We start from the raw sequence: 26,565 nt of genomic DNA, 5'->3' as shown, positions 1-26,565 counted from the left end.
GTATATTGTAAAAGGAATAAAGGTAAAAAAATTTACAAACAGGAAAGTCAGACCATAGAAAGCATACAAAAGCATAAATAGCAAACAACAAAATCTACATAAAGCCACATTCTAAACACAACTAAAGTAGCTGTTATGGTTATTAACTTAATCACCAATAAGATATTAAGATATAATGAGTTATTTATGCAGGAAGCAGAGGCAACGCCAAGCTGTGTGTAGGGTACCAGTCCCTGTGAACCTGGGTTTTCATCATTTAAAACACAAAAAAATAATCTAAATTTGATCTCAGTTACCGTTGTCAACTGTTTATATAGAATCTGTGTCTTTGTAACAGTGGTTGAAGGCTCAAACAAATAAAACAAAGCAACTTTGTGTCAAAATGTTCATCCTGTCCGGTATCTTCTCTGGGATTTCATCGCCACGCCATCAGTTCAGGTGTAAACTGACGTCGTGTTGCAGATGGCTCCTTTGACTTTAAAATGACCAATCCTGCAGGAGTGTGCAATGGGAAGGAGCAAAATTACCAGAGGTCCCTAAAATGTAGCTTCCTGCTGTAGCAGCCTAATAAACGTTTCCCAACGGAACAAGGATATCATCAAAATGTCTTCTAAGAGTGTTTTTGTTTCCTTACACTGTTTCCTCACTGCCCAAGAAGACCAAACATGAGCCTTCTTCCTGCGGTCACAGCTTCCACCTAGAAGATTGTTCGTGGTTACGTGTGGAAAAAGTGTCGTAAAAAGTGTCATGGCCCCTCCTCAAAATGGGAAGGACAAGAGAGCTGTCAAAAAATGCAGATAATGTTTTTATTGACATTTGATCCGTTAGGATAAACCAACGAGAGAATAGTTACCTTGTCTGTAGTCGGAGCAATAACCAAAGTGTTTAAAGATGCTGGCTCTGTGACGACGAAGCTTATCTCCATGACAACACGTTGTTTTAGCAGCACTACCAATAACTGTAGAGGTTGTTGTGAGGGATATGGTTAGAAATGGAGTACAGGAAGTCCTTGTGACTACACAGAATGAAATAAACGGCAATAAAACTGGATTTTTGTCAGTAGAAGCAAAATGTTTCTATTTGTAATTATGAACATGAGAACTTAAATTCAAATTAAATTTTATTTATATATCGCCAATTCATGACATCTCATCTCAAGGCTCTTTCTAAAGTCAGACTCCATCAGATCCTCCAGGTTGGTGAGAAAGTTTCCTCTCTAAGGAAACCCAGCAGGTTGCATCAAGTCTCTCCAAGCAGCATTCACTCCTCCTGAAAGAGCGTAGAGCCACAGTGGACAGTCGTCTGCATTGTTGATGGCTTTGCAGCAATCCCTCATACTGAGCATGCATGAAGCGACAGTGGAGAGGAAAACTCCCCTTTAACAGGGAGGAGAACCTCCAGCAGAACCAGAACCAGGCTCAGTGTGAACGCTCATCTGCCTCCACCCACTGGGGCTTAGAGAAGACAGAGCAGAGACACAGAAAGCTCAGAAGCTCACATTGACCCAGGAGTACTTTCTATGTTAGAGAAGACAGAGCAGAGACACAGAAAGCTCAGAAGCTCACATTGACCCAGGAGTACTTTCTATGGTAGAGAAGACAGAGCAGAGACACAGAAAGCTCAGAAGCTCACATTGACCCAGGAGTACTTTCTATGTTACATGGTAATAGAGGATGATCTGCCTCCCCTGATGATGTCACAGCTAACAGAACGCCAGACCAGGTGTACCTTCTATGAAGAGAAAAATGACAGAGAACAAAAAGTTAAAAGTTTAAATAACAAAAAAACAATGCAGATTGGAGAGCAGTAGGAGAACTAATCCCCTCAACTTGGCTGTTGTGCTACTTTGAAGCGTCCAGCTCTTGTTAAACCATAATGTGCCTTTTTTTAGATTTCCTACCTGGGACTTTATTCTGGATAGCTCAAGACTGATTTGTTTTCATCTTGTCTGCTTCAAACCACCAAGGCTGTTGGCTACAAACCAGTCTGCCACTTTCAAAAGCAGATCTGCTCGATTCATCTGTCTCTGTTTGTACCTTAGATGGTACGTTCCAAATCTGCCATCACTTGGCTAGAGAAAAAAAAAAAGTCACACGACCTTGCTGTTTTTCTTGGTTTCATGTGCTGAATGTGTAAGCGTTTGTGTTTGTCTTTATCTGTTTCATGCATGAGAAACTGCAGGTCACCGTGTCGCCGTGGCCTCGTGTTGCCTATAAGCTGATAAGAGCAAAGGCAATTCTAGCATTACTGACCCCCCCCCCCCCCCCCACCCCACCCCTCCGCTTCTCTCTCCTCCCCCACCATCAACCCCTTTTCTCTCCCAGCCTCTCCCTCTCTGCATCCAGCAGCCTGGCTGCTTCCAGCCTGTCTGGTGCCAAGACTCAGATTTCAGAATTTCCTTCTACAAGCCACATTTAGAGCAGCTCGTGTAGTTTGTATATAGTGTCTCCGTGCGCGCATGTGTGGGTGCACAAGTGTCTGTTTGGGGGAGCGAGTTTGTGCAACTTTCGACCTCTCCCGCTGCCACCACTTCGTACTCTCTGTCCCCGCGCACCTCTTCGCCTTACCCCATCCATCTTCCCGTCCCCTGTTTGCTGCATGAAACCTTGTCGACGCAGACAACAGACGTGGATACATGTCAGCTAATATCAATGGCTCTTTGTGTAGTCGCAGTAATTAGACGCGCATTCAAATAAAGCCGAGATTTATGTGTTTTCCTGAGGCGTAACACTGCTCACAGTGAGGAGCAGCACCGGGTCGGGGAGGGCTGTGGAGCAAGCGTTGGGAGGAGATGTTAAGTTTGAGTTAGAGTTAAGTCTATGGGGAGGAGAGGGTAAAAAATAAGATTATTTTAGCGCTGAACTGTTAGTCGAAGCTTAAACCTGTTAAACCGTTCCGTTGCAGCTCTGGATGCATGTTTAGGATTGCTCTGCTGGTCACAAGTCTTCTGCAGCATCCAACAGGTTTCCCCTGTTTCACGCAGCATGATGCTGCCACCGCCATGCTTTGCTGTGGGGATGGTGTGTTTTATATGATGTGCAGTGTTACTGCCACACGTATCTTTTCGCAGCATGGCAAAAAGGTGCAGAGGACCTTGTTCCACGGTCTTGCTGTGTCTCCTGCATGGCCTGTGGGAAAATTCCACTTTCTATGTCTTTCTTTTACTGATCACGTTCTAGTCATTCTTTATAAAAGCCAAACTTAGGAAATGCACAACTAGTAGTTAATGTTGTAACAGATTCTCCCTCCTGAGCTGTGGGTCTCTGCAGCTCCTCCAGAGCCACCACGGTCCTCCTGCTTCTCTGATCAATGCTCTCCTGGTCCAGCCTGTCAGTCCAGGTGGACGTCCATGTCCTGGTAGGTCTGCAGGTGGTCCATCCTCTCTCCAGGTCCAGATGTTGCATGATCAGAGTCCAGGGAGATGTTTAAATTGTGGATATAGTTTTAAAACCTAACCCTGCTTTAAGTTTTTTCACAACTTTCTGCTGTAGTCCTTGGTCTCCATGATGCTGATTGTTCTCTGATGTTCTCATTGAAGCGTCCGAGGCCTTATTCTGAGAATAAGTAACACAAACGAAGGCTCTGTTTTTACTAATTAGACAACTTCCAATGGCAACTGGATGTAGTGGATTTTATTTAATCAGAGTTTTTATCAGAGTAAATGCATTAGCATACCACCCCTTTTCAAACTTTTACTTAACAAAAAGTTTTGCAAAGTATAATTTTCTTCCATTTGATCTATTGCATAAAACCCCAAAATAATTTGCTGGTTGCAACCTGACAAAACGTGAGAAAGTTGAAGGCGTATGAACCTTTTTGCAATGTACACTGCAAAAACGGATCTAAAAACAAGTAAAATGTTCTCAAAGTTAGTGTATTTGTCCATGATTTGAGCCAGTAAATAAGATTATCTGCCAATGGAATGAGTATCTTTAACCCTAAAATAAGATAATTAGACATAATTAGACTATTCCTGCAATTGAAATAAGATTATGGAGATGAATTGTTCCTATTTTAAGTGGAAAAATCTTATTCCATTGGCAAATAGTCTTATTTACCTGCTCAAATCAAGGACATATACACTCATTTCACGAAAATTGTACTTATTTTTAGTTCTGTTTTTGCAGTGTATGGACTGAATGGAAGATGAAATCTCTGCCGAGGGCAGTTGTCCCGGCCATATCCTTTTTTGTTCATGCACACATGCACGGCAGACACAAACACACCAGCTGTAGACTCAAGTCTGTGAGGTAAACGTGTTCCCTATTGTTTGGTGGAGTGTAACATTATCTATATTTAGAGAAACGGTGAAAGGCTTTTTTTTTTCGCTGATTATGTATCAGTCTTGTTTGCCATTTATAGAAGTTTACTGTAAACTTCAGCTGGTATGTTATTTTAAGATGAAGAGAATGCATGTGTGAAGTCACTTCACGAAGAGTGACAGCTTTAAAGCTGTAATGAAAACTGTGACCCTTTCGCCAAAATCACATTTTCCACCCTGCTGCCAAGTGTCTCTGACATGTTCTTTTCCAAACCTCTGGCATTATTAGATTTTTGCTTTAAGTGCTTATGGCTGCTTTTTGGCTTGCCTAAAAATCCATCAAATGTATAGCTTTTGCAAAGCTTGAACGAACGTTTGCAATAAATACGCCCAAGGTTGTTTTTTTTTTCATTTTTATTCCCATTTCGTGTCTTAGACAAAGAGCTGCTAACTCGCTTGACTCTGTCTGCATGTTTCTGTTTACATGTGACTCATCGACTCTGGGACCAAACTGTTTGTTTTTTTGTAAATTAAGCTGATAAAACTAATAAAACAGATGCTCCGTGTATGGTGTTTGCAACACAGGGGTGTTGAATGTTTGTGAGAGTATTTGATGTGGGAGTCATCAAGGGCCCAGGAGGGAGTCTGGCTTTTGGAAGACTCGGTTTTTCCCAGAGAAAACTGCTTCCTGCTTTTCAACGCTTTTGAGACTGTACAGAAGTGTGTGAAGCAAACTTTAAGTCCGAGACTTTTAACACGCCGGCCTTCTGCGGCTGGATTTACAGTGGAGATGACGGCTGAGGCAGCAAGTCTTCATTTGTCCCATTTGGCAGGACTTTGATGGACAATTAAAGGCTCGTTGAGGTCTTCCAACATGCAACGAAAATCTATCTTCTCTGACAAATCACAGCCTTAACTCACCCCAACTCTTTAAGGACTAAACTATTATCGATGCACACGTGGGTTTACTAAATTATACCATCCATCTGTATACAAATACAAACTTATACATGTGTTTCATCATCTACTATCAATAATTAAGGACTTTATATTTTAAAGTTGCACCTTAGCACCATTATGAAAACAACAAGAGTAACAACTAATTTTCCTCACAGGCAGCCACTGCACTTCTTAATGAGGAGCAGCTGTGCAGGGTCTGGGGAAAAAAAAGGCTAGATGCTAATTAATAAATTACTCAATAAATATTTAGTACATAATTAAAATGGTCATTGATGTGCAAATCTATACATAGAATGCAATGTTTTGAGTAAAGTGTAGAGTTGCTCATGAAGTTATCACAGTAAAACAGGAGCCAGTGAATAAAAGACGTTTGGGTGATTCTGTTAGTTGGAAATTTTCTATCGCTCTGCTCTTGTTTACAATAAAAAAGCACAACCCCAAAGCTGCTCTCACATTGTTTCCTGTTTACAGTATTTTGTTTTTAACTTAGCGTACCATTTAAAAGTTCAGGAACTCTGCTAACTAAGTGAAACACGTTATATAGCTTAATTACACACGGACATGTTTCCAAGCCTTTGTTTCTGTTAATTATCATGATTTTCCACTTATAGCCATTAAAAAGACGTTTAACATTAGAATGTTACACCCGACCAATAAAAGCACATTTTAAAAACAGAAAGGTGTGTTTTTAAATAGGTCAGAAAATAGGCCAGGCTGCCCTGCAGTTGGAGCCACTTCAAGCATTCAGCATGACGAGGCAAGATAATCTTCATCGTTGCAGACAGAGCGTGTGCAGAATGTGAGTCAGTTGCTGTTGAAATGGTTATCACAATATTTATTAGCGATGCAGCCATCTAATTTTTGCTGATGAAGCCCTAATTAACATTAATATCAGGTGATTTATGTGACATTTAAAAAGCAGTTGTGCTTCTAACATGTCAGATAATGCTTTGAAAGGTGTTTTATATCTGAAATATCTAAGCTGCCTAAATTAACAGGCAATGAAAGTATATTGTGACATGCATAAAGTCAGATGGGATATTAAGTATAAGGTCTCAAACAGTTGTCAGCTTGTTAAGGGGATGCATTACCCTGTGTTTTATTTCTTAACATTTTAAGGCCTGACAGCATTTTGATATATCAAAAATCATGTTAATTTTATTACCAAAGCAGATTTTTTTAAATGTATTTATAGCCTTAATAAAAGATGTTTTTAGATTTCTGCATTTCCTTGCGGCATGTCTTTGGTAAACGATACGCCGCCCTCACGTGTGTAACCTAACATCTCTTTGAAATGGCAGATGCACACACTCCACGGCACACACAGCCTAATGTCGTCAGAGAGTGATGGGGCACCGTCCTGCCCTCAGAAAAACAGTCGTCTGTTCCATCTCAGGCATATAACAATAAGCCCAGGGCTGCATTCCACTGGGCTTTCTCTTTGAAATGGGATACCGGCACACGCATTACAAATATATCTCCTGTTTTATCTTCCGGGCCAGGCCCATGGAAAAATTATTCCAAATACCTGCCGCGCTTTATCTGGAACCCTGGAATAGGTTAGGCCCAGCCGGGAACACGAGGATGTCTAAAATAAGGCCTCTATTACGGGATGGAGTGGAGATGGATGGGACGGAGCGGGAAGGGATTCGGATCGTGGGGGTATTTTAGGTGTATCGGCCCCCGTGAAAAAGGGCTTGTTGCGGGGGCTTTAAAGTCTACAATGTAGGCCGATGTCAGCTGTTGCACAAACTGCATGTGATGGGGGAGGGTTTGAGCTCAGACGGACGCTTATGCAGTCTCATACGTCCGTTGCTGAGTGGCGGTATAAATAACATTTTTCCTACAGATGTTCTCACCTTGACAAATCTGCTTGCGGCATGTGGTAGGACGGCCCAAACTAATGCCTTTATTTACGCGCGTTGACCTCCGCCTGCTCATGTTCAAAGCATTGTGATTTCAAGAACCCGCTTTAGTTTGATTAAATAACCCACCCAGTCATTTGTTTAGGGGAAAATGGTAAAAGAATCTCTATAAATCTATAAATTTGAGAGGAAGGCACTTGTCTTGAGGATTTACCTGTCTCCAAAAATCTAATGAGAGACGGTGTTCTGCAAACCGATATCCTGTGGTCCACGACACGAGTCGTTAGTCTCAAAGGAAACACACAAAAGTAAAGTTAGTGAAGGCTGTTTTTTTGTGTGTTGCCATAAATATTAAGCGTTGATTCACTGCATCTGAACTTAAAGACTAGGATAGGGCTCAGCAACCTTTACAACCCACAGAGACATTTCTGCCCTCAGTCCAGCTAAACAAATTTAGTTTAGAGCCACAAAAGTTACACCTCTCTTTGAGACAACAGCTTGTTTGTATAGTATACTATAGGAAACTTGTTTACAGTTTTTTAATTAAAGATCAACAGTTTTTATTATTTAACCAACAGCATTTTTATATATTTAGGTTTAATGCATTTTCTTCATTTGGACATTTGGTTTTTATAGCAAATAGCATCAAAATGATGAAAAAGCAAGTGGTTTGCAACCCATTGACAAAAAGATGCTTCATTTAACTAGAGTAAAACATTCAATACGCCATTAGTTTCTTTCTTTCTGGAAATGTTATGCATATATTGCAGAACTAGATGCATCCTAAAGCTAGCAATTTTAAATTACCTTTACATTTAGAAAAAAAATTCCCCCCACACATTTTTGGTCTTACTTTTTAAGAGCCAAAGCTGAAGGTTTAAAGAGCCACAGGTTACCCCCTGGACTCAGAAGATAGATGAGGAAAAGGCTAAAAGAGCTCCAAGCAAACTGAAGTACGGCATATCTTAGCGAGAGGTAAGATTAGAGTCAGAAACCAGTTCTGATGGTATCAAGAGAGGCTGAGAGGTGTTGAAAATGCCTCCTTGAGGAATTCATTTATCTCTATGGTTCTCTTTGGTGAGACCCAACACGGGGTCTGTCATCGTCGCCTGCAGAGTGCCGCTGACATTTCCTTCATCGGCCCAACGTGTCTGAGCACTTCAGACCAGACTCGCCCAAGAAACACTTGTCGTCGAAATAGTTCCCACGACGGAATGAAGTAGGAGGGCAGCAGGACCAGCAAACCGCTGGTGCCAAGAATCCAGTGGAAAGAAGAAACTGGGATTGTTGTGTGGGGGGGGGGGCGATGATCTCACAGAGCAAACATGACAAACTCATGACAAGGCTGTCTTTACGTTTTTAGGATGACCGTCATGACAACTGGGTCTGAGAACGTGATGCTGATCATGGAAACCTTGCGGATCAGTGTAATTTATCACATAAAACATCTCTGGTGTTTTGGGCCCCTTCTTTCACATGGGTGTCAGTTTTATTGCCTGGACGGCGGCCCGTCTCTCTCTGAAGACGTTGAGCCGTGCCTGACGTGGATGTCGGATGTCTGCGCTGTCAAAGCGATGCTGATGCTGTACTCTACGTACGAGGGCAGGATGTCGTTTACTGATGGAACGTCTGTATTAAATTATGGCTCTTGAGCTTTCATACATTTTTCCGCCAAGATGAGCATATAAATACATGTTTGGAACCATTTTTTGGAGTAATGGTGAACAGTTTTTTTTTTCTCTATGGGCTAAAGAAAAAACACTTTCAACAATGCAAGCCGATAAAGTGCCGATGTGTGTGAACGTGTTGCCGTTTACTCTCCTACTCTTTGTTTTTCTCTTCCATAAAAGTACTCCTGACTCTAAGCCTTATATGTATCTGTTTCCTTCCAGGACGACGCCGTTAATGCCATTAATTTTTTGTTTGCAGTCTTTGTTTCTCTTTCTTCTTACCTGGATGACTGAGACATGTTCTTATAGAAAGTACTCCTACCTCGCTGCTTCTGTGTTTAGCTTGTTTCTTTCCCATGTGAAGCCGCAGGCAGTACTATCGTTGTCTTTATCTTTGTGTAGCTGCCCTGTTTTATTTTTCAGTAGAAAGTACTCCTGGCTCGGAGTTTTTGTATTTAGTTGTGTGTTATACCAACACAAAGCCACTTATGATAATGCCATTACCTTTAATTCTGTATTTATCAGTGAAGCCATTAACCTTTGCACAGTGATTTTGTGTTTTTTTTCCAACCAGTGACCCTCATGTGATCAACTGAAAGTGACTGTTCTGTATTATATGGATTCAGTTGCACTGTATACACTCACTGGCCACTTTATTAGGTACCCCATGCTAGTAACGGGTTGGACCCCCTTTTGCCTTCAGAACTGCCTCAATTCTTTGTGGCATAGATTCAACAAGGTGCTGGAAGCATTCCTCAGGGAGTTTGGTCCATATTGACATGATGGCATCACACAGTTGCCGCAGATTTGTCGGCTGCACATCCATGATGCGAATCTCCCGTTCCACCACATCCCAAAGATGCTCTATTGGATTGAGATCTGGTGACTGTGGAGGCCATTTGAGTACAGCGAACTCATTGTCATGTTCAAGAGACCAGTCTGAGATGATTCCAGCTTTATGACATGCCGCATTATCCTGCTGAAAGTAGCCATCAGAAGTTGGGTACATTGTGGTCATAAAGGGATGGACATGGTCAGCAACAATACTCAGGTAGGCTGTGGCGTTGCAACGATGCTCAATTGGTACCAAGGGGCCCAAAGAGTGCCAAGAAAATATTCCCCACACCATGACACCACCACCACCAGCCTGAACCGTTGATACAAGGCAGGATGGATCCATGCTTTCATGTTGTAGACGCCAAATTCTGACCCTACCATCCGACTGTTGCAGCAGAAATCGAGACTCATCAGACCAGGCAACGTTTTTCCAGTCTTCTATTGTCCAATTTCAATGAGCTTGTGCAAATTGTAGCCTCAGTTTCCTGTTCTTAGCTGAAAGGAGTGGCACCCGATGTGGTCTTCTGCTGCTGTAGCCCATCTGCCTCAAAGTTCGACGTACTGTGCGTTCAGAGATGCTCTTCTGCCCACCTTGGTTGTAACGGGTGGTTATTTGAGTCACTGTTGCCCTTCTATCAGCTCGAACCAGTCTGGCCATTCTCCTCTGACCTCTGGCATCAACAAGGCATTTCTGCCCACAGAACTGCCGCTCACTGGATGTTTTTTTCTTTTTCGGACCATTCTCTGTAAACCCTAGAGATGGTTGTGCGTGAAAATCCCAGTAGATTAGCAGTTTCTGAAATACTCAGACCAGCCCTTCTGGCACCAACAATCATGCCACGTTCAAAGTCACTCAAATCACCTTTCTTCCCCATACTGATGCTCGGTTTGAACTGCAGGAGATTCTCTTGACCATGTCTACATGCCTAAATGCATGTAGTTGCTGCCATGTGATTGGCTGCTTAGAAATTAAGTGTTAACTAGCAGTTGGACAGGTGTACCTAATAAAGTGGCCGGTGAGTGTATAATTTGATGTGAATCTGCCTGTATGGTTGCACAGTATTGGAAGAAACTGGACTGATTTAAGTTGAATGGGACCAAATCAGAGTCGGCATACTATATCTGGCTTTGAATCCAAATGCCCTTAGAAGATAAGATGATGGTGAAGATTCTCAGTCAATCCAGGTCATGATCAATCCAAAAAAAACAGATTAAAAATAAAACAACTGGACTTCTATTCTGAAGCTGAAGACGTTTGGCTTCCCATCCAGGAAGCCTTCTCAATTCAAAAATGGGTCAAAATCCAGGAGAAATAAGTAGAAGCTTTCACCAGACACATGAACTCAGTGGACAACATCAGGTTCACCAGAGAGGATGCCAACGACAACAAGCTACCTTTTCTGGACCGCTTGGTGAGCATGGACAGAGATGGAAGCCTCAACACTGAAGTCTACCAGAAAGCTGCTCACACAGACCGATATCTTCTTTTCGTTCCATCCACTGGAACACAAACTTTCTGTCATCAGAACCTGATACCATCGAGCCGAACATGTCCCCACCAGGACAGACGGAAAGAACAAGGAACAGAAACACATCAAAGACACTCTCCATACCTGCTGATAGCTTAACTGGGCTTTTGTCAAATCAGCAAGAAAATTTCAAAAGAGACACCGCAGAACAGAACGGGGAGAAGAATAAACGCAGAAACATTGTCTTCCCATATGTTGCTGGAGTCTATGAAAAACTCAGGAGGATTTTCCCTAAACACCAGATCCCTGTACACTTCAAACCAATCAGGACCCTCAGACAGAGGCTGGTCCATCCTAAGGACAAAAAACCCCAAACCTAAGATGATCAGAGTGGTGTCTGTGGTTTAGTGCAATGAGGAATGATCTGATCTTTATATTGGAGAAACCAAACAACCTCTCCACAGACGCATGGCTCAACCTCCTCAGGACAAGACTCAGCTGTCCACCTGCAAATGTCCACATTGTGGACAGAGAAGATGGTTTGAGAGAGGAGTGAAGGAAACCATTTATGCAAAGTGAGAAAAAACTTTAAACAGAGGAGGAGGGCTCAGGTTTCTACTTTCAGAAACTTACAACACAGCTATAGGCTTTTATTCCTGCCAGGTTTCCCCCAGTTCACACCTCCATGCAGGTGACCCCAACATTCCTCCTTAGAGCCAGGCTAACGAGGAGCCTAACGAGTCTCCATTGTTGGGTCGACCAGTTCCAGGTGAATCTACAGGTGACTCTAAGCTCTAACGAGGCCTCACCTGCAGGTCCATAAAGCTGTGAACTCCACACTACTCCAGACATTTAGAATTAAGAGAACTTCCTGGATGGGAAGCGAGACGTCTCCAGCTTCAAGACAGGAGTCCAGTTGTTTTAGCCTTTTTTTGGCCCTTTGATAATATTTGCTGTGAATTGGGGGTCGGACTGGACGATATCGGCAATATTTGTAAATGCCGTAACAATGAAAATACTTGAGGAAAAATAAGCTAATAATTTAAAAGGGTTCCTGTCTTTCTGCTTTGAGTACATAGAAAACAAAGACTCCAGATAATGAGTCTATCCAGGTATACTGCAGTAACGGTACATATAATAGACGTTGTTCAACCCTAATTGGAGCTGCTTTAAAACTATTAACGAGCAGAAATGCTTGAGTTAATATGTCAACTCTAATGAATCAGGCTAATCCTGTTTTCATAAATCTATAGGCCTTAGTGGGGAGAAGCGGAGCTCTTTGTTAACCTGTACGTTCAGGTGATCAGGGCTTCTTTCACAGAAGCAACACGACTCAATCGTTTCTCAACAGGAGGATGAAAGCGGTGTGAAAAGGACCATTTCTCCGTAGAGCATCAGTGTGCAGGGACCAGATGCTGCCGCCTTCACCCGTCTCCTGTGTTTCTCACTCACCCGTCTTTCCTCCAGGGCCGACTCTGCCAAGGTGACGCAGCCCATGAGCGGGAACCAGGTCCACCAGCCGGCATCGGCTCGCAAGTCCGCCAGCTTGTCCTCGCCAAGCGCAGCTCGCCGGCTCTACCGCAACTTGTCTGGAAAGTTCCGCGTGGGCACCAACCCCCCCGCTCTGGAGGACAGCGTGGTGTCGGGGCGGGGAGGAGAGAAGGAGAGGCTGCGTAAAACCACCATAGTAAGTCAAAGATAGGAGAAGGAGGAAAATAAATAAGCAGAGCAGGAATACTGTAGTCTAAAAATGAGCAGGAACGTGGCCTGGGGGCCTGGGAACCCGGGGGGGGGGGCCTCATGTCTGACCGCTGAACGCCAGACACGGTCACACCGGGAGAAAGTCGGTCATGTTGTGTTAAGTGCCGGTTTGGCTCGAATGTCTGAAACTATCAGGACTTCTCTGTGTCTCAGTTCCAGAGCAATGAAGCTTTGTTTGAGGCAGTGGAGCACCAGGAACTGGACCTGGTCCAGCTGCTTCTGTCCCAGTACAGTCTGGAGGAGCTGGACCTCAACACTCCAAACAGTGAAGGTCTCCTGCCTCTCGATATCGCCATCATGACTAACAATGTGCCCATGGCTAAGCTTCTGCTGCGAGCCGGTGCCAAGGAGAGCCCGCACTGTGAGTAGGGAGTCTTTGTTAACTCGTCAAACATCATGAGGTAAACAGGGAAATCAATAAAATACACTTCTCAGCATATTACTCTAGATTTTGCCGAGCCATGGTGCAGGGAGTCGATTAGCACCACGGACATAACTCACTTCTATTCTGCCTGCTGTTACGGGGGGATTAGCATAAAATAAATGAAGACATTAGAATTTAATTCAAATCAATATGTGAGCCTCAAAGATTTATTAAGTGCTGTGTCCAAGCATGTTAAATGGAAAGTTAAGTGGAAGGAAAAAAAGCATAAATAAAAAAGCTGGGCGACCAACAGGGATTAATGCACTCCTGACACAAAGACAATGGCGGGAACATTTGATCTGAGTTAAATAGAAAAACTGAGACGTGCCCAGAGGTTAAAGGTCCTCTTTTCAGATGAACGCAAACATTTAGTTTTATTTCCTCCCTGAGTTGGGAGGAAACATGGATAGGCACACAATCCAAATCTGCTTCAGGTAAAATTTGAAGTTTCCACAAGCACTGACTAAACCTTTTAGAAGAAAATGCATGTCCACCTTTTTAACTTTTTTAAGTTCACAGTACATCTAAGACCTGAAATCACATCTCTGACACATTGATACATAACTTTAAGGTTAGTAGATGGCTGATATCCATCTACTAACTCCAAATACCTAATTTGAGATATATTTTTTAAAGGTTTACCTACTTGACCTTCATCATTAGCTTATTTTAGAAGTAAGGTTTATCTCTAAAGAGCCTTTCACAGGCACAAAATCACAGGAAAATAACATTTAGGATATACATGAAAAATAAAAAAGTATTTGTAAAAGTACAATAAATATACCTGCAGCCAAAATAAGCTCAGGAAATTCCTGAGGATGACATACAGTTAAGCCCAAAACTATTCATACCCCTGAGATTAAGGTTAAAGTAATTGCTTAATTTTACCAACTTGTTTTTTATTATTTATTTATTTATTAATGGTTTTAAGTATCGCTAACCTTTTGGAGTGGCCTAGTGAGAGTCCTGACCAAAGCCTCAAGTGGAATCTGTTGATGAGGCCAAAGATTAGGGTGATGGCAAGGAGGCCTTCCAACCTCGACGACTTGCGGCTCATCATTAAAAAAAGTCATCCAAATACCAGTGGAAATGGCAATAATGATAATTTTACTTAGTTTTGAGAATTTTCCACACGCTATTTTTAGTAAAATATACTGTAACCAAAAACAGATACCTTTTTTAAAATGACAATCTTTTGAGCGATGCCAGTCCCATTTCCAATCAGAAATAAAGCTTATTAAATGAAAACAGTTTCAACTCTATTAAAATCTAAATCTGTTGCGGGTCTGAATAATTCTGGGCCTAACTGTACATCTGCCCCCTCCATCTTTACTAACAGGCCCTCATTTCTTTTACTTGCGCCGTGCAGTTAAAGCACATGAAAGGTGCTGAAGGGGTGCTTGTCGTGATGCAATATTAGTCATCTTTGTAAGTAAGCACTTTTCATTTTCTGTGATCTGCGCGCCTCTGGTCCCTTCCCTCTGTTAATGATTAGAAAACTCGCCAGTACGGCTCCAAGGCTGTTTGTGTTTTTACTCGTGTGTGCGCGCACACACACACTTTCAAGAGCCGGGCCAGACGTCTTATTAAGGTATTATTAAATTGAAAACACTTGAATTGAAAGTGGTGATTTCTTAAGTTTTGGCGCTTTTTATCCAGAACCCAAATAATGCATCAGACTTTATGCACTCATGCATGAATGACAAACTGAGACGAGGAAACTTCACATTAGGACACTCCATGTTTTCCACTGTTTTCTAATCAGACGCCATCAGAGGAGGACTGACATCACAGTTCCTGCAGACGTTTTCGTACCCTTGGAGATCTGGTTCTGGTGCTTTTTTGATATCGCCGTGCTTGACTTCACAGCGTGGGCGTGTGGACCAGAGAGGCGAGGCCAGACGAGGACAATCAAATAAAGCGTTTAAAGCAGCTCCGCGTCGACGTTCTAACTCCTGCTGTGGCTCGGAGTCAGACGAAGCCACTTCACAGAGCTTTTCCCGAGCAGAAAAAAAAAAAACAGTTGACTGCAACAGTGCCTTGTAAAAGTATTCACACCCCGTTGAACTTTTCCACGTTTTGCCAGACGACAACCACAGATTTGAAACCAGAACAAAGTAGTTCATGATTGTCACGTAGAAGGTGAAGGATGCATAGTTTTGATTAAAAAGTATCCATCCTTCCATTCATCTAACGCTTCTATATAAATGACGCCCAGATTATTATGTGTAAAATTATGTTGGTGTAAATGCAGACTAACTTTTGCCTCTCTTTGGTACGGCTGAAGTTAGCCTGGAACTGGGCGAGGTAAACAGCCGCAAAGTAGACCAATCAGAGAAACTGTGGACATGACATAAAAAAAGGCCCAACCAGACATCCGCTGTCAACATTTCACAATATAACTCAAGACGGCGAGCCGCGGTCGAGCAGAGACTACGGTGAATGATCCTTTTAAATTAAGCACTCTGTAGCGGCGGCCATCTTGTTTGTTTTCGGCTGAGTGATCGTCAGGTGTTGCACGTCACTCAACACATAGAGCCCGCCCTAGCCTGTAATTGGTCAGTATCAGGGAGGAGGGAGCTGCTACAGACTCAGTTTGTTGGTTAGCAAAGCGAAGGAAAAACCGAGTCTACAGGGAACTGACCAGATTTGGTGGGAAGAGGATTTCTACTAAGTCAGAAAGATATTAGCATTTCTATACTTTATTTATCCCATTGTCTTAAAATTTTCATTTCCTTTCTTCTTTTCTTCTCTCCTTGAGTTCTTCCTTGAGTGCATCCTTCTACTATTTCTCCCTTCTTCTAATTCTCCTTTGTGCCTTTCCTTCAAGATATACCTCATTGTGTCGTTGGGTCTGTTCTTCTTTTGTCTCATCCTTCCTTCCTTGAGTGTTTCCTTCCTTCTTTCCTTCCTTCCTTCCTTCCCTCCCTCTGTTTCTTTCATTTCTTTCTTTGTAGTTTCTGTCCTTCTTTCCTTTCATTGTGTCCTTTTGTTCCTTCCCTATGTTGCCTCCTAGATTCAGCCCTTCCTTCATTGTGTTATCCCTCCTTCCACCCTTTGCTATATATATATATCCTCGTGTCCTACCTCCTCTCCTTCCTTGTGTCCGTTCTTTCTTTCTTTACTTGGGTCCTCCTTCCTATCTCTTTAGTTTCTTGTTTCAGATTGCACAATTTAAACCTGCCCTGCATAAGAAATATTTGTAAGAAATAATTAGTAACCTGTCATCATTGTAATAGTGTGATGAACAACGTGGACCGAGAACTTTAGAAGACTATTTAGTTTTCATAATACAAATGTGTAGGAACAGGAGGAAGGTTCACTCCCCAGTTTGTGTTAGAACGGTCCAGTCAAAGTCCAGAGCTAAATTTTCTTTTAACAAGATTTAAAATTGATCTATAAGGTGCCTTCCTACCAATCTGATTGAACTTGAGGAAAGGATTAGAAAAATGGAAGAAATTTTAGTCTCTAGATGCTGATAGAGGCACTTCTTAAAAGCTGAAGTTAAAGGTGTTAGAAAATACTATTGTCACACTAAGGGTCAAAACAAAGGCGTCCCACACTTCTCAGGGCTATTAGTTGTAGAAAACCAGGCGTCCCTTCCCTTCCACCTGTATTCTGCACTACTTCATGCGAGTCTAGCTCACAAAATCCAAATCAAGTTGGAGTTTGTGGTTGTAGGACACTCAGATTCAAAGTGTAGCCCGGAGCCACTATGGAGACAGCGAGGGAGCCGCAGAATTAAACACCCAGATGGACATTTTGACACGGAGCTCTAAACTTACTGTCAACAGTGGAATCTAACGCTCAGCGGTGGAATCTACAATGAACAAACGCAGGCCACACAGACTAAACACAGACCCACAGCAGTCCCAAACACTTGAAGAAATGACCAGACAGCAAAGCAGCACAGTCCGCTACTGTCTTCTTCTTTCTTTATATTACCTGTTTTAGACTTTTATTTGAAATATTCGGCATGCTTCTGCTACCGGAGCATGCAGGCCTCTCCGATCTGGCTCTCCTGCCTCCACAGCCTCTCTATCGCTGACTGCAAAGCCATGGCTTGAATGTTTTCATGGGGTGTTACATCTCATTAACTGCAGTGATGGGTTTCATTGTTCGCTGGATTGTGGCAACACCCTAAACCCCTTTAAGAAAACATTCCTCCGCCGTCTCCGTTAGGCTGTGTTCCATTATACGAACAGATCAGTGACACAAAAATTTCCACAAGTCTTGCAGAAAAATACTTTTACGGCAGCCGTCTAAGCTGATGCTCCCCTGCTCCCTCGTGCGTATTCCCACCGCTTTGAGCTCGCTCGGAACCGCACCGAGGGACACTCCTCCCTCTCTCACCCCCTTCGTACTTTCATTGCCCCATTTTCCCCTCATTTTCGAGGTGATGTCATTGCCATAGAGAGGCTGCTCAGTCACAATAAACGCACTTTATTGGAGAATCTGCCGCCGCGTTTCAGCAAACAGAGATTAAACAGAAGTGGCCTGCTGAAGCCATTTGCAGCGCGGCGGGCAGGCGCTGGCTCTCCTCTGTTTTTTTGGGGGGGCGCGTTTTCAAAGCAGGAGCAAAGAATACATTTGATCGAGAATGTAATGAGCTCAGCGGTGGAAAAACTACAAAGCAGAAATCTCAAATTTAAAATGTTCGCATCGCAGTAAAGTTTTGACTAATATTTCTCTGGGGCAGTAAGCTGCCACCAACACGTGCTCGCTGGTATTAAACTTTTTGGATCTGTCTGGCGCTTGTGCGTTCACTGATTATGCTCTGTCTCTCTCTCTCTGTCTCCGTGTCTCTGGTGACGCTCGTAGTTGTGAGCCTGGAAGGCCGGGCGGTGCACTTGGCCACCCTGGTGCAGGAGGCCGAGCAGCGGGTGTCAGAGTTTCAGGCCCAGGTCCGTAGCGAGGGTCCCGGTGAACGGGAGGGATCCGACCAGGAGAGGCAGCTGAAGGCTTGGGAGTGGAGGCTGCGGCTCTTCAGACGCATGCAGACGGGCTTTGAGCATGCTAGTAAGCACTCGTTGCAGTTTGCTACTCAGTTACCTTTACTTTTCATGTTTTTATCCTGCACTTCTCCTCCTGCCGTTTTTGCCAGTATCGAGGTAAGACCATATGCTTGGGAGTAGATCATTTATCTCCAGTGGTGATAAATTATCCTTTTACTGTCCCTCAGTTTCATCATCCTGCCTTTTGTGTTAAGATCTTGTGTAATACACATCATCATTTCAAGAAGGTCCCAGGCCAGAATGCAGATACACTGATCAGGCATAACATTATGACCACCTGCCTCACCCGCATTTACTGCAGACGAGGTCTCAATCCGCTTGCACATCTCCTGTTCCGCCCTACCATCACTAATGAAGAAAGCTGACTCCCATCACTGCTTAAATTATAAAAAATAAGGTGCAATTGAGCCGCAATCATTCACATCTGCAAATCTGGATCACTTCACAGTTTTGTGCTCCAACACCTTATAAATATTTTGCTCTCGGTGTCCGTCTCCCTTCTGATTTCCCTATTTTTGTCCCTGTTTTTCTACCTCTTCAGACCCTCCAGATGCTCCCAGCGTAGTCCGGCTGTCTGTCAGCAGCAACACAAGTTTGCAGGTCGACTTTCACGAACCTGTCTGTGTCAACTCTGCAGTGGTTACCAAGTACAAAGGTCAGCCTCATTTACAGAGAACCATTCAAGGCTATAATGTGTCTGAATCTTCTGTTCAGGGTATCGGCTGCATAACATTCGACATTTAAAAGTTAGATAAAAGTGTACGTGCTTCTTTTCCTTCTAATTAACCAACTTGTGTGTCTTTGAAGTGTGTTGGAGCTCCGCGCCTTCATTCAGTCCATTGCTGGGTGAAATGATAGTGGATGATACAGCGTTACCGCAGTGCAACATCACTGGACTGACTTCTGTAAGTCCTACTAGAACGGCTGTCTCAATCCAACTTATGTTTTACCTTTTACGTTCCAGGTTTCAGATTTAAAGTGCAATGAAAAACATTTCAAAACTGACACCAAGTTTGCTTTACTTTAACTGACCTTTGGAGAAAAACTTGCTTGTGCAATATCTTCCACAGTTATTGGCACCTCTGGGGAGGATGTCTTAGAAGCCTGAGAAATGTATTCTCCTACTGCACTTGTAAAATCTTGGACTTGGATTCATTAATTGTGAAGGAGGAAATCACTTATTTAGAAATAATTGTTTCCTAAATCCCTGGAGCCTCACTTATTGGTTTCCCGTGCTGTTAATACTTTATACAATCCCGTTTTGCCAACAGGGCAATCTTCAGTCTTATGAAATTTCACAAAGTTCGAGTACACATAGAGCGGGATTTCCAGACGGCCGTGGAGAGCTGTAATTTTCTTTCTGACTAATCCTTTTTGGTGTGGACTTGGCCAAACCATTTGGGCCATCAGCCAGCTCAAAGATTAATTGATCACCCAATTATTTTATATTTTTCGTTTGTTTGTTAATGGAAACCCATAGGTTTGTTAAAAGTGTCCCAGTATTTTAAAGAGTTCTCTATGCCATTTACTTGCTTTTGACAGATAAACAGGCCCACAGGATGACGGACCCTCCACTGTATTTAAAGCTATAGTTGGTGATCTTGTTCAGAAACTCTTTGTTATACTGGGAGGAATGGTCCTTCCATCCTGATAGTAGACAATACATTATTTATTCAGAAAAAGGAAGTTAAAAATTTTGTATCTCTGGGTGCTGCAGGCCTGTAAAAACTTTGACCAATCCCTGCACGTAACGCAGGTGTGCGTGCTCTTTCCTTCTTAGTTTCAGCTTGCTTAGCGGTTAGCCGTTCATTGTAGCTCCGCTGCTCTCACCGTATTCTTTGAACATGGCTGAGAGTCGCAAGATGCGAACCACGTTCATATTTATGAGACGAAGAGGAAGGCTTCAGTAGAAAGAAATGAGACCAGTGTGGATTTAGGAGATTTTTTTTACGTGATCCCTCTGAAGAGCGGTCCTGCGCATGCTCAGTTATTCAAAAGGGACTTGGGGAAACTTGCAGAAAAATTACAGACTCTGGCTTTAACATTAATAATGAAATGCTTTCCACACACTGCAAAAACAGAACTAAAAATAGGTAAAATTGTCTTGAAATTAGTGTATTTGTCCTTGATTTAAGCAGGTAAATAAGACTATTTGGCTATGGAATAAGATTTTTCCACTTAAAATAGGAACAATTCATCTCCATCCTGTCATTTCAAGTGCAGGATGTCTAATTATGTTATTTTAAGGCTAAAAATACTCATTCCATTGGCAGATAATCTTATTTATTGGCTCAAATCAAGGACATAGACTAACGTTAGGAACATTTTACTTGTTTTTAGATCTGTTTTTGCAGTGCATATTTGACGTTGCAGTTAAAGTTCCAAAATTTGGCAATTTCCACATGTTTATTTTTGTTACTGGAGGACAGTAAATGTACAGATAGTGAGCAATATAAATAGTATCTAATGGTTGTTATGGAGACATGATGACCCCACCAGAAAAAAAAAAGGCCACATTTTGCACATATCTCTAACTGAGTTTTGAAGACATTTTTAGCTCCTGTAGCATCCTCCTCGTCGGATTTACTTGGATTTCTTCAGTTTGTTTGTCGCTTAACACGTGTTCTAAAATTAAAGTTAGATTTTTTTTTTTCATTGTGGGATTATTGTACGGCAGTAAAACATGCATTTATCCTGCAAGGCTAACCATGATACACAATGTCCTGCTGAAGCAGTTTTTCTTTCACTACCAAATAAAATAGTCGCAGCCACTCTTTATATTGTACTTTATTCATGACTTTTCCACTAAAAACAACCACGTTGTAGCTTCTCCAGCTGCTGGAGTGGGGACATTTATGAGCTTTTTTCACACATGACATCCTCACTACTATATTCACACAAGTTTGAACTATATACCTGCTATGTATTTAAAAGCCTTTTTTATTTAACTTATCTTCCTAAATTTAGTTTACTGTCCAACCGACTATTGAGGCAGACTTACACTTTTTAACTTTTATCCTTTATAGCTCAGGAAGAGCTTCTACAGCCCGTCACCTGATTTCGGTTTGCCATCTTTAAGCGACCATGTAGACAAACGGACCCTCCAATTTAAATGTGTAACTATGTGAGAAAAACCCACTCCCACCTTAAAGGCCCCAAAAAAGCCAAAGCGGTCAAGTAGGGGTCAGTAAATCTAACCCGGTTGTTCTAATTGATTGGGCAGAGGAAAGAGAAATAGAGTTGTCCACAAAACGAGCACATGGAGAGAACCGATCATGGAGATTTGCATAGACTTTACCCAACGTAACCTCATGGAGATACCCTTAACTATACATGATGATTTAAGGTTGAACCGCTTTGTAATGTGTAGCTTTATTATGCTTTGTACCAGTAAATTGTACCTAATATAATCGTATCTCCTGATTTCAGGGAACCTATTACTATGTACGGGTGTCGGCATACAACATGAAGGGCTGGGGCCCTCCAAAGGTCTCCACTCCAGCCTGTGCTGCACCATCCAGTAAGTCTCCATGTATTCTGTGTTCATGTTCTATGAAGACAAAAGGCTGGCATGAGGGGGCCTCCTGTGTAGGCAAAGGGTCCTGGGATACTCTCGTTTTATGATACACTGCAAAAACAGAGCTAAAAATAAGTCAAACTTTCTTGAAGTGAGTTGTCCTTGATTTGAGCAGGTAAATAAGATGAAAAACATTGCACTTAAAATAGGAACAACACTTCTCCATCTTCTTATTTCAGGTGCTGCATATCTAATTATCTTATTTTAGGGGTCTAAATACTCATTTCATTGGCAGAACATCTTATTTACCTGCTCAAACCAAGGAAAAATACACTCATTCCAAGAAAATTTTACTTGTTTTTAGTTTGGTTTTTGCAGTGTAGACTTAAATTAATATACCACCGTTTTAGTCCATATGGACTTCATGCATCATGCAGTTTCTGCAGAACTATCAGCTGCACATTCATGATGGACATCCCCCTGTCCGCCACAGTTCAATGGTGCTCTGCTGGGTTGAGATCATGTGACACGGTTAGGTCATAGGAGTACAGGTAAGTGATGCTCATGTTCAAGAAACCAGTTAGAGAGGATTTGTTGCAGCTTCCTGCAGGAACTACCAAGGCACTGATGTTTAATCACTACTTAAAGCTACAGGAGTTTGTGCCATAAAATGTTCTCCATACCAATATAGCACCACCACTGTTGATACAGGGCAAGATGGATCCATACTTTGATGTTTTCCCTCCATATTCTGACCAACCACCTGGAAGCTGCAGGTTAATTTGAGACTCATCGCATCAGGGCAACATTTCTTCTGGGTCTGTGGAAACTGGCGCCTCAGTTTCATGTTCTTAGCTAACGAGAGAGGCACCCAGCGAGGTTTTCTGTTGCTGTAGCCCAGAAGACCACGCTGTCTTCCTCTTGGTTTCGGACCTTTCTCTGTAAACCCAGGACAGTTGTGCATGAAAATCCCAGCAGATCCTCTGCAATGCAATAAATCAGACCTGCCTGCCCGACACCAACAATCATACCGTGTTCAGAGTCACTTAAGTTATCCTTGTCGCGTCTAAATGCCTCCAGGTATTGAGAAGCTGCCATATGACTGCTTGTTTTCCCATTTGCATTAAAAAGCAATGGGACAGGCGTACCTGATGAAGTGACTATAGTGATTAAGAGGATAATTAGAACAGAAAGACAGACGCTAAATGATTTTCTGTGTAAAAGCACATTCTCTTTGCTCTATTTAGATGCTTGATATGAACAGGTTTTAACCCTTTTTTTTCTATTTTTCTTTGGACATAAATATATATATATGCATTTCTTGAGGTAGTGTACACTTTTCTATTAAATGTTGATGTTTTAAAGGCCTGTAGACAAATGCTACATGTGATTTCAGAGCCTACAGCAGGCCAGATGATATCTCTATCAGTCTGCAGAGACTTACGGCTGACTTGGACTTGGAGTGTCTCCCTTAAAGAGCTGTGACTCGATTTCGACTTGGAAACTAAATTTTCCCCTTTGTTCCTTTTCATAATCCGAATTTCACACTTTATTTAAGAGAAATACAAAGCTGTCTTTGGTTTTTCTCGTTTCATTGAATGTTTGTTGCAAAGCAAACAAGGAAGAGACTCTCAGAGAGCCTCTGCACCCTAAACGATGTAAAATAACAGAAGCAGCGTGACGCTTAGTGGGGCTAACAGGTCTAACAGGGTTAGGGCTGGAGTGGGCATGAATCTGGGCTTTCTGGGGAGTTTCTCCACTCAGAACTCTGAGTGGGCATCCAGGCCCGCTGTAAATGTCAGTGAACGTAACCATGGTCTCAATATGGTGTGTAGGCCCGGCTGGCACCACAAGCTGCCAGCCGGGCCTACACACCATCCAGAGCTTTGAGTTCAGCCAAGACTTTAACCGTGAAGTCATGAGTAACAGCTGAGGTGTTAATATCTATCTATCTATCTATCTATCTATCTATCTATCTATCTATCTATCTATCTATCTATCTATCTATCTATCTATCTATCTATCTATCTATCTATCTATCTATCTATCTATCTATCTATCTATCTATCTATCTATCTATCTATCTACTTCTCCCTCTCCTTCATCTCTCTCTCTCACTCTCTCTCCCTCTATCTCTCTTTCATTATCTCTTTCTTTCTCTCTCTCCCTTTCTCTCATTCTCCCTTTCTCTCGTTCCCTCTCTCCTCTCTCTCTGTTTTTCTCTCTCCCTTTTTCTCCTCTCTCTCATTGTCTCTGTTTCATTCTTTCTTTATATCTCTCGCTCTCTCTATGCCCTCTTTCTCTCTCTTCTCTCTCTCTTTTATCTCTCTGTTTCTCTCACTATCTCTTTTCCCTCTCTTTCTCTCTCTCTCTTTTCTCTCCCCCTCTCTCTCTCTCCCTCTCCCTCTCCCTCTCTCTTTCTCTCCTCTCTCTCTTTTCCCCTCTCTCTCTCCTCTTTTCTTTCTCCCCCCTCTTTCTCTGTCCTCTCTCTTTTTTTTCTCTTTCTCTCCCCCTTTCTCTTTCTCCCTCTCTCTCCTTCTCTGTCTCTCCTCTCTCTCTTTTCTCTGTCTGTCTGTCTCTCTCTCCTCTCTCGTTTCTCTCTCTGTCTCTCCCCCCTCTCTCTCTATCTCTCTATCACCCCCCTCTAGCTCTCTCTCTTTCTCCCCTCTCTCCTCTCTCTCTCTTTTTCTCCTCTCCCTCTCTCTCCCTCTCTCTCCTCTCTCTTCTCTCTCTTGACTCTCCCTCATCCCTCCTCTCCTTTTCTCACTCTCTCCTTTCTCTCCTCTCGCTCTCTTTTCCCTCGCTCTCCCTCTTTCTTTCTCCCCCCTCTTTCTCTTTCCTCATCCGTTTTTTTCTCTTTCTCTCCCCCTTTCTCTCTCTCCCTCTCTCTCTCTCCCCTTATCTGTCTCTCCTCTCTCTCTTTTCTCTGTCTCTGTCTCTGTCTGTCTGTCTCTCTCTCTCTCGTTTCTCTCTCTCTCTCTCTATCACCCCCCCCCCTCTAGCTCTCTCTCTCCCCCCCCTCCCCCCCCCTCTCTCTCTCTCTCATGCCAGTTGCTGCTGGTAAACCTGGGGAGTTCCTCCAGCTGTTGCAGACCGTCAGGAACAGAGCGAGCGAGCTGAACTCTATCTCTGTGGGCACGCTGCTCCTCCGCTGGCACATCTGGGGAACACATGAACATGTTTGTGCTCATCAGCACACGGTGTTTTTCAGCCGCTCTGTGTGTGTATATACGGTCTTGGTTTAGAGAAACTAGGCTTTCCCTCTCCCTGCTAATTTTTTTTTTTTTCTACTGACCCACCTCCCTCCATCCCTCTCTCGGAGCTAATTTAGATGTTGCGTGTTTGTGTTTTCCATTTGGGCCTACCACTGGAAATATTTGCATGTCTGTGCTGCAGCGAGCGGCACGGCCCCAACAGTGGGGGCCTTATACCGACCCGTAGACGCCCATTAAAGGGCCCGCTTGTCTTGTCGGGACAGGCACCTTTCCGGGAATAGAGCTCACCGTGTTTCAGCCCCATGCACCCTCCGGGGGGCTCGGGAGGAGGGTGGGGTTTGGGATGAGGGTGATGGTTGGCCGGGGGTGGGTTATCGCTGACTCATCCTCCTGTACTCACACACCAGATAAAATGTGCTGAAGAGTGTTTTTTCATTCTAAAAAGCCACTCGTGCATGACAAGAGAAATTGCGTGCTTGTCCGAAAGGAGCAGATTTCTTTCTGTATCTTCAGATAAATTGGTTGAGAGGCATTCTGACAAAAATATCAATATTGATAGGAAAAATGTTACGATACCGAGCGTAAAACATCACCTGCCTTCAATCATGAGGCTGGAGGACAGAAACTTTTGCTTTCTGTGAATTTCCTACAAGATTTATACACAAAAATGCCATTTATGAATCAAAGAGATCGTAATTGGTAACTTCTGATTGCTGATGTGAAGAATTTCATAAGGCTTGTCATTATGTCGCTGATTTTCTGGAAAGCTTTTAACTTTGGCCGTGAGATTCTCATTTCCGTTGTGTTTTCTCTAGTCTGCACTGCCTTTGCAAAAGTATTCACACCCGTAGGACATTCTCACTATTTATGACACACCCACAAACTGATGGATTTGTTGGGATTTTATGTGACAGAGCTTCATACGTTACTGTGAAGCGGCAGGAAAACAGGGTTTTCTGATTTTCTTGTTTGGTTTTGACTAGTAAATGAAAAGTGTGGCTGCGTGTGTTTTCATCTGCCTTTACTCTGATACCCTGAAATAAAATCCAGTCGCCTTCATAAATCTCCTAATTAGTAATCGTGCTTTAGTCCACCGTTAAATCTCAGCATGAATGCATGTGTTCTCTGAAAGCCTCGGAGGCTGGCTAGAGACCATCAGAGAACAACGAGCGTCACGGAGCTCAGTGGACGGGTCAGGGAGAAAGTTCTGGTCCAGTTTACAGCAACATCCTCCCAGAGCTCTGATCCATCCATCACCTGGACAGGGTCAGAGTAGGACACAAAGAGCCAGCCCACCAGGACACGGTCCAGGCCCAGTCCAGCAGCGGTCGGGTCCGGAGCCGGCCTTCCCGACCTGTAGATCAGGACCAACTGTGTCTGCAGAGAATGTGCTTTTAACCAGAAATATAAATGTTTGGTCGATGCTTTTACTGTAGAGAATTCTCTCTCTTTTTATTTGATGTTGAAATAATCCAAAACCATCTTCTCTCATTTTTTCCCACAGTGAGAAAAATGTCTTAATGATTGCACTGACCACTGAGTGCAATTTAAAAGCCTTGACCATTTATATT

At 42.9% G+C, this 26,565-nt stretch overlaps 1 protein-coding gene across 3 annotated transcripts in view; it reads left to right on the top strand.

Moving 5' to 3' along the window:
• LOC105926602 (ankyrin repeat and fibronectin type-III domain-containing protein 1) overlaps window positions 1-26,565 on the top strand; it is a 212,641-nt gene that overhangs the window by 168,974 nt on the left and 17,102 nt on the right. For all 3 annotated transcript variants that reach the window (XM_036141705.1, XM_036141704.1, XM_036141706.1), the window contains 6 exons: window positions 12,530-12,749; window positions 12,977-13,184; window positions 18,069-18,266; window positions 18,804-18,917; window positions 19,070-19,167; window positions 21,692-21,782. In XM_036141705.1, the coding sequence (XP_035997598.1) occupies window positions 12,530-12,749; window positions 12,977-13,184; window positions 18,069-18,266; window positions 18,804-18,917; window positions 19,070-19,167; window positions 21,692-21,782 (929 nt within the window). The remainder of the gene's footprint in view (window positions 1-12,529; window positions 12,750-12,976; window positions 13,185-18,068; window positions 18,267-18,803; window positions 18,918-19,069; window positions 19,168-21,691; window positions 21,783-26,565) is intronic.

This window comes from Fundulus heteroclitus, chromosome 10, assembly GCF_011125445.2.
Source record: "Fundulus heteroclitus isolate FHET01 chromosome 10, MU-UCD_Fhet_4.1, whole genome shotgun sequence".
NCBI lineage: Eukaryota > Metazoa > Chordata > Actinopteri > Cyprinodontiformes > Fundulidae > Fundulus > Fundulus heteroclitus.
This window is presented reverse-complemented; position numbering and strand designations above follow the sequence as displayed.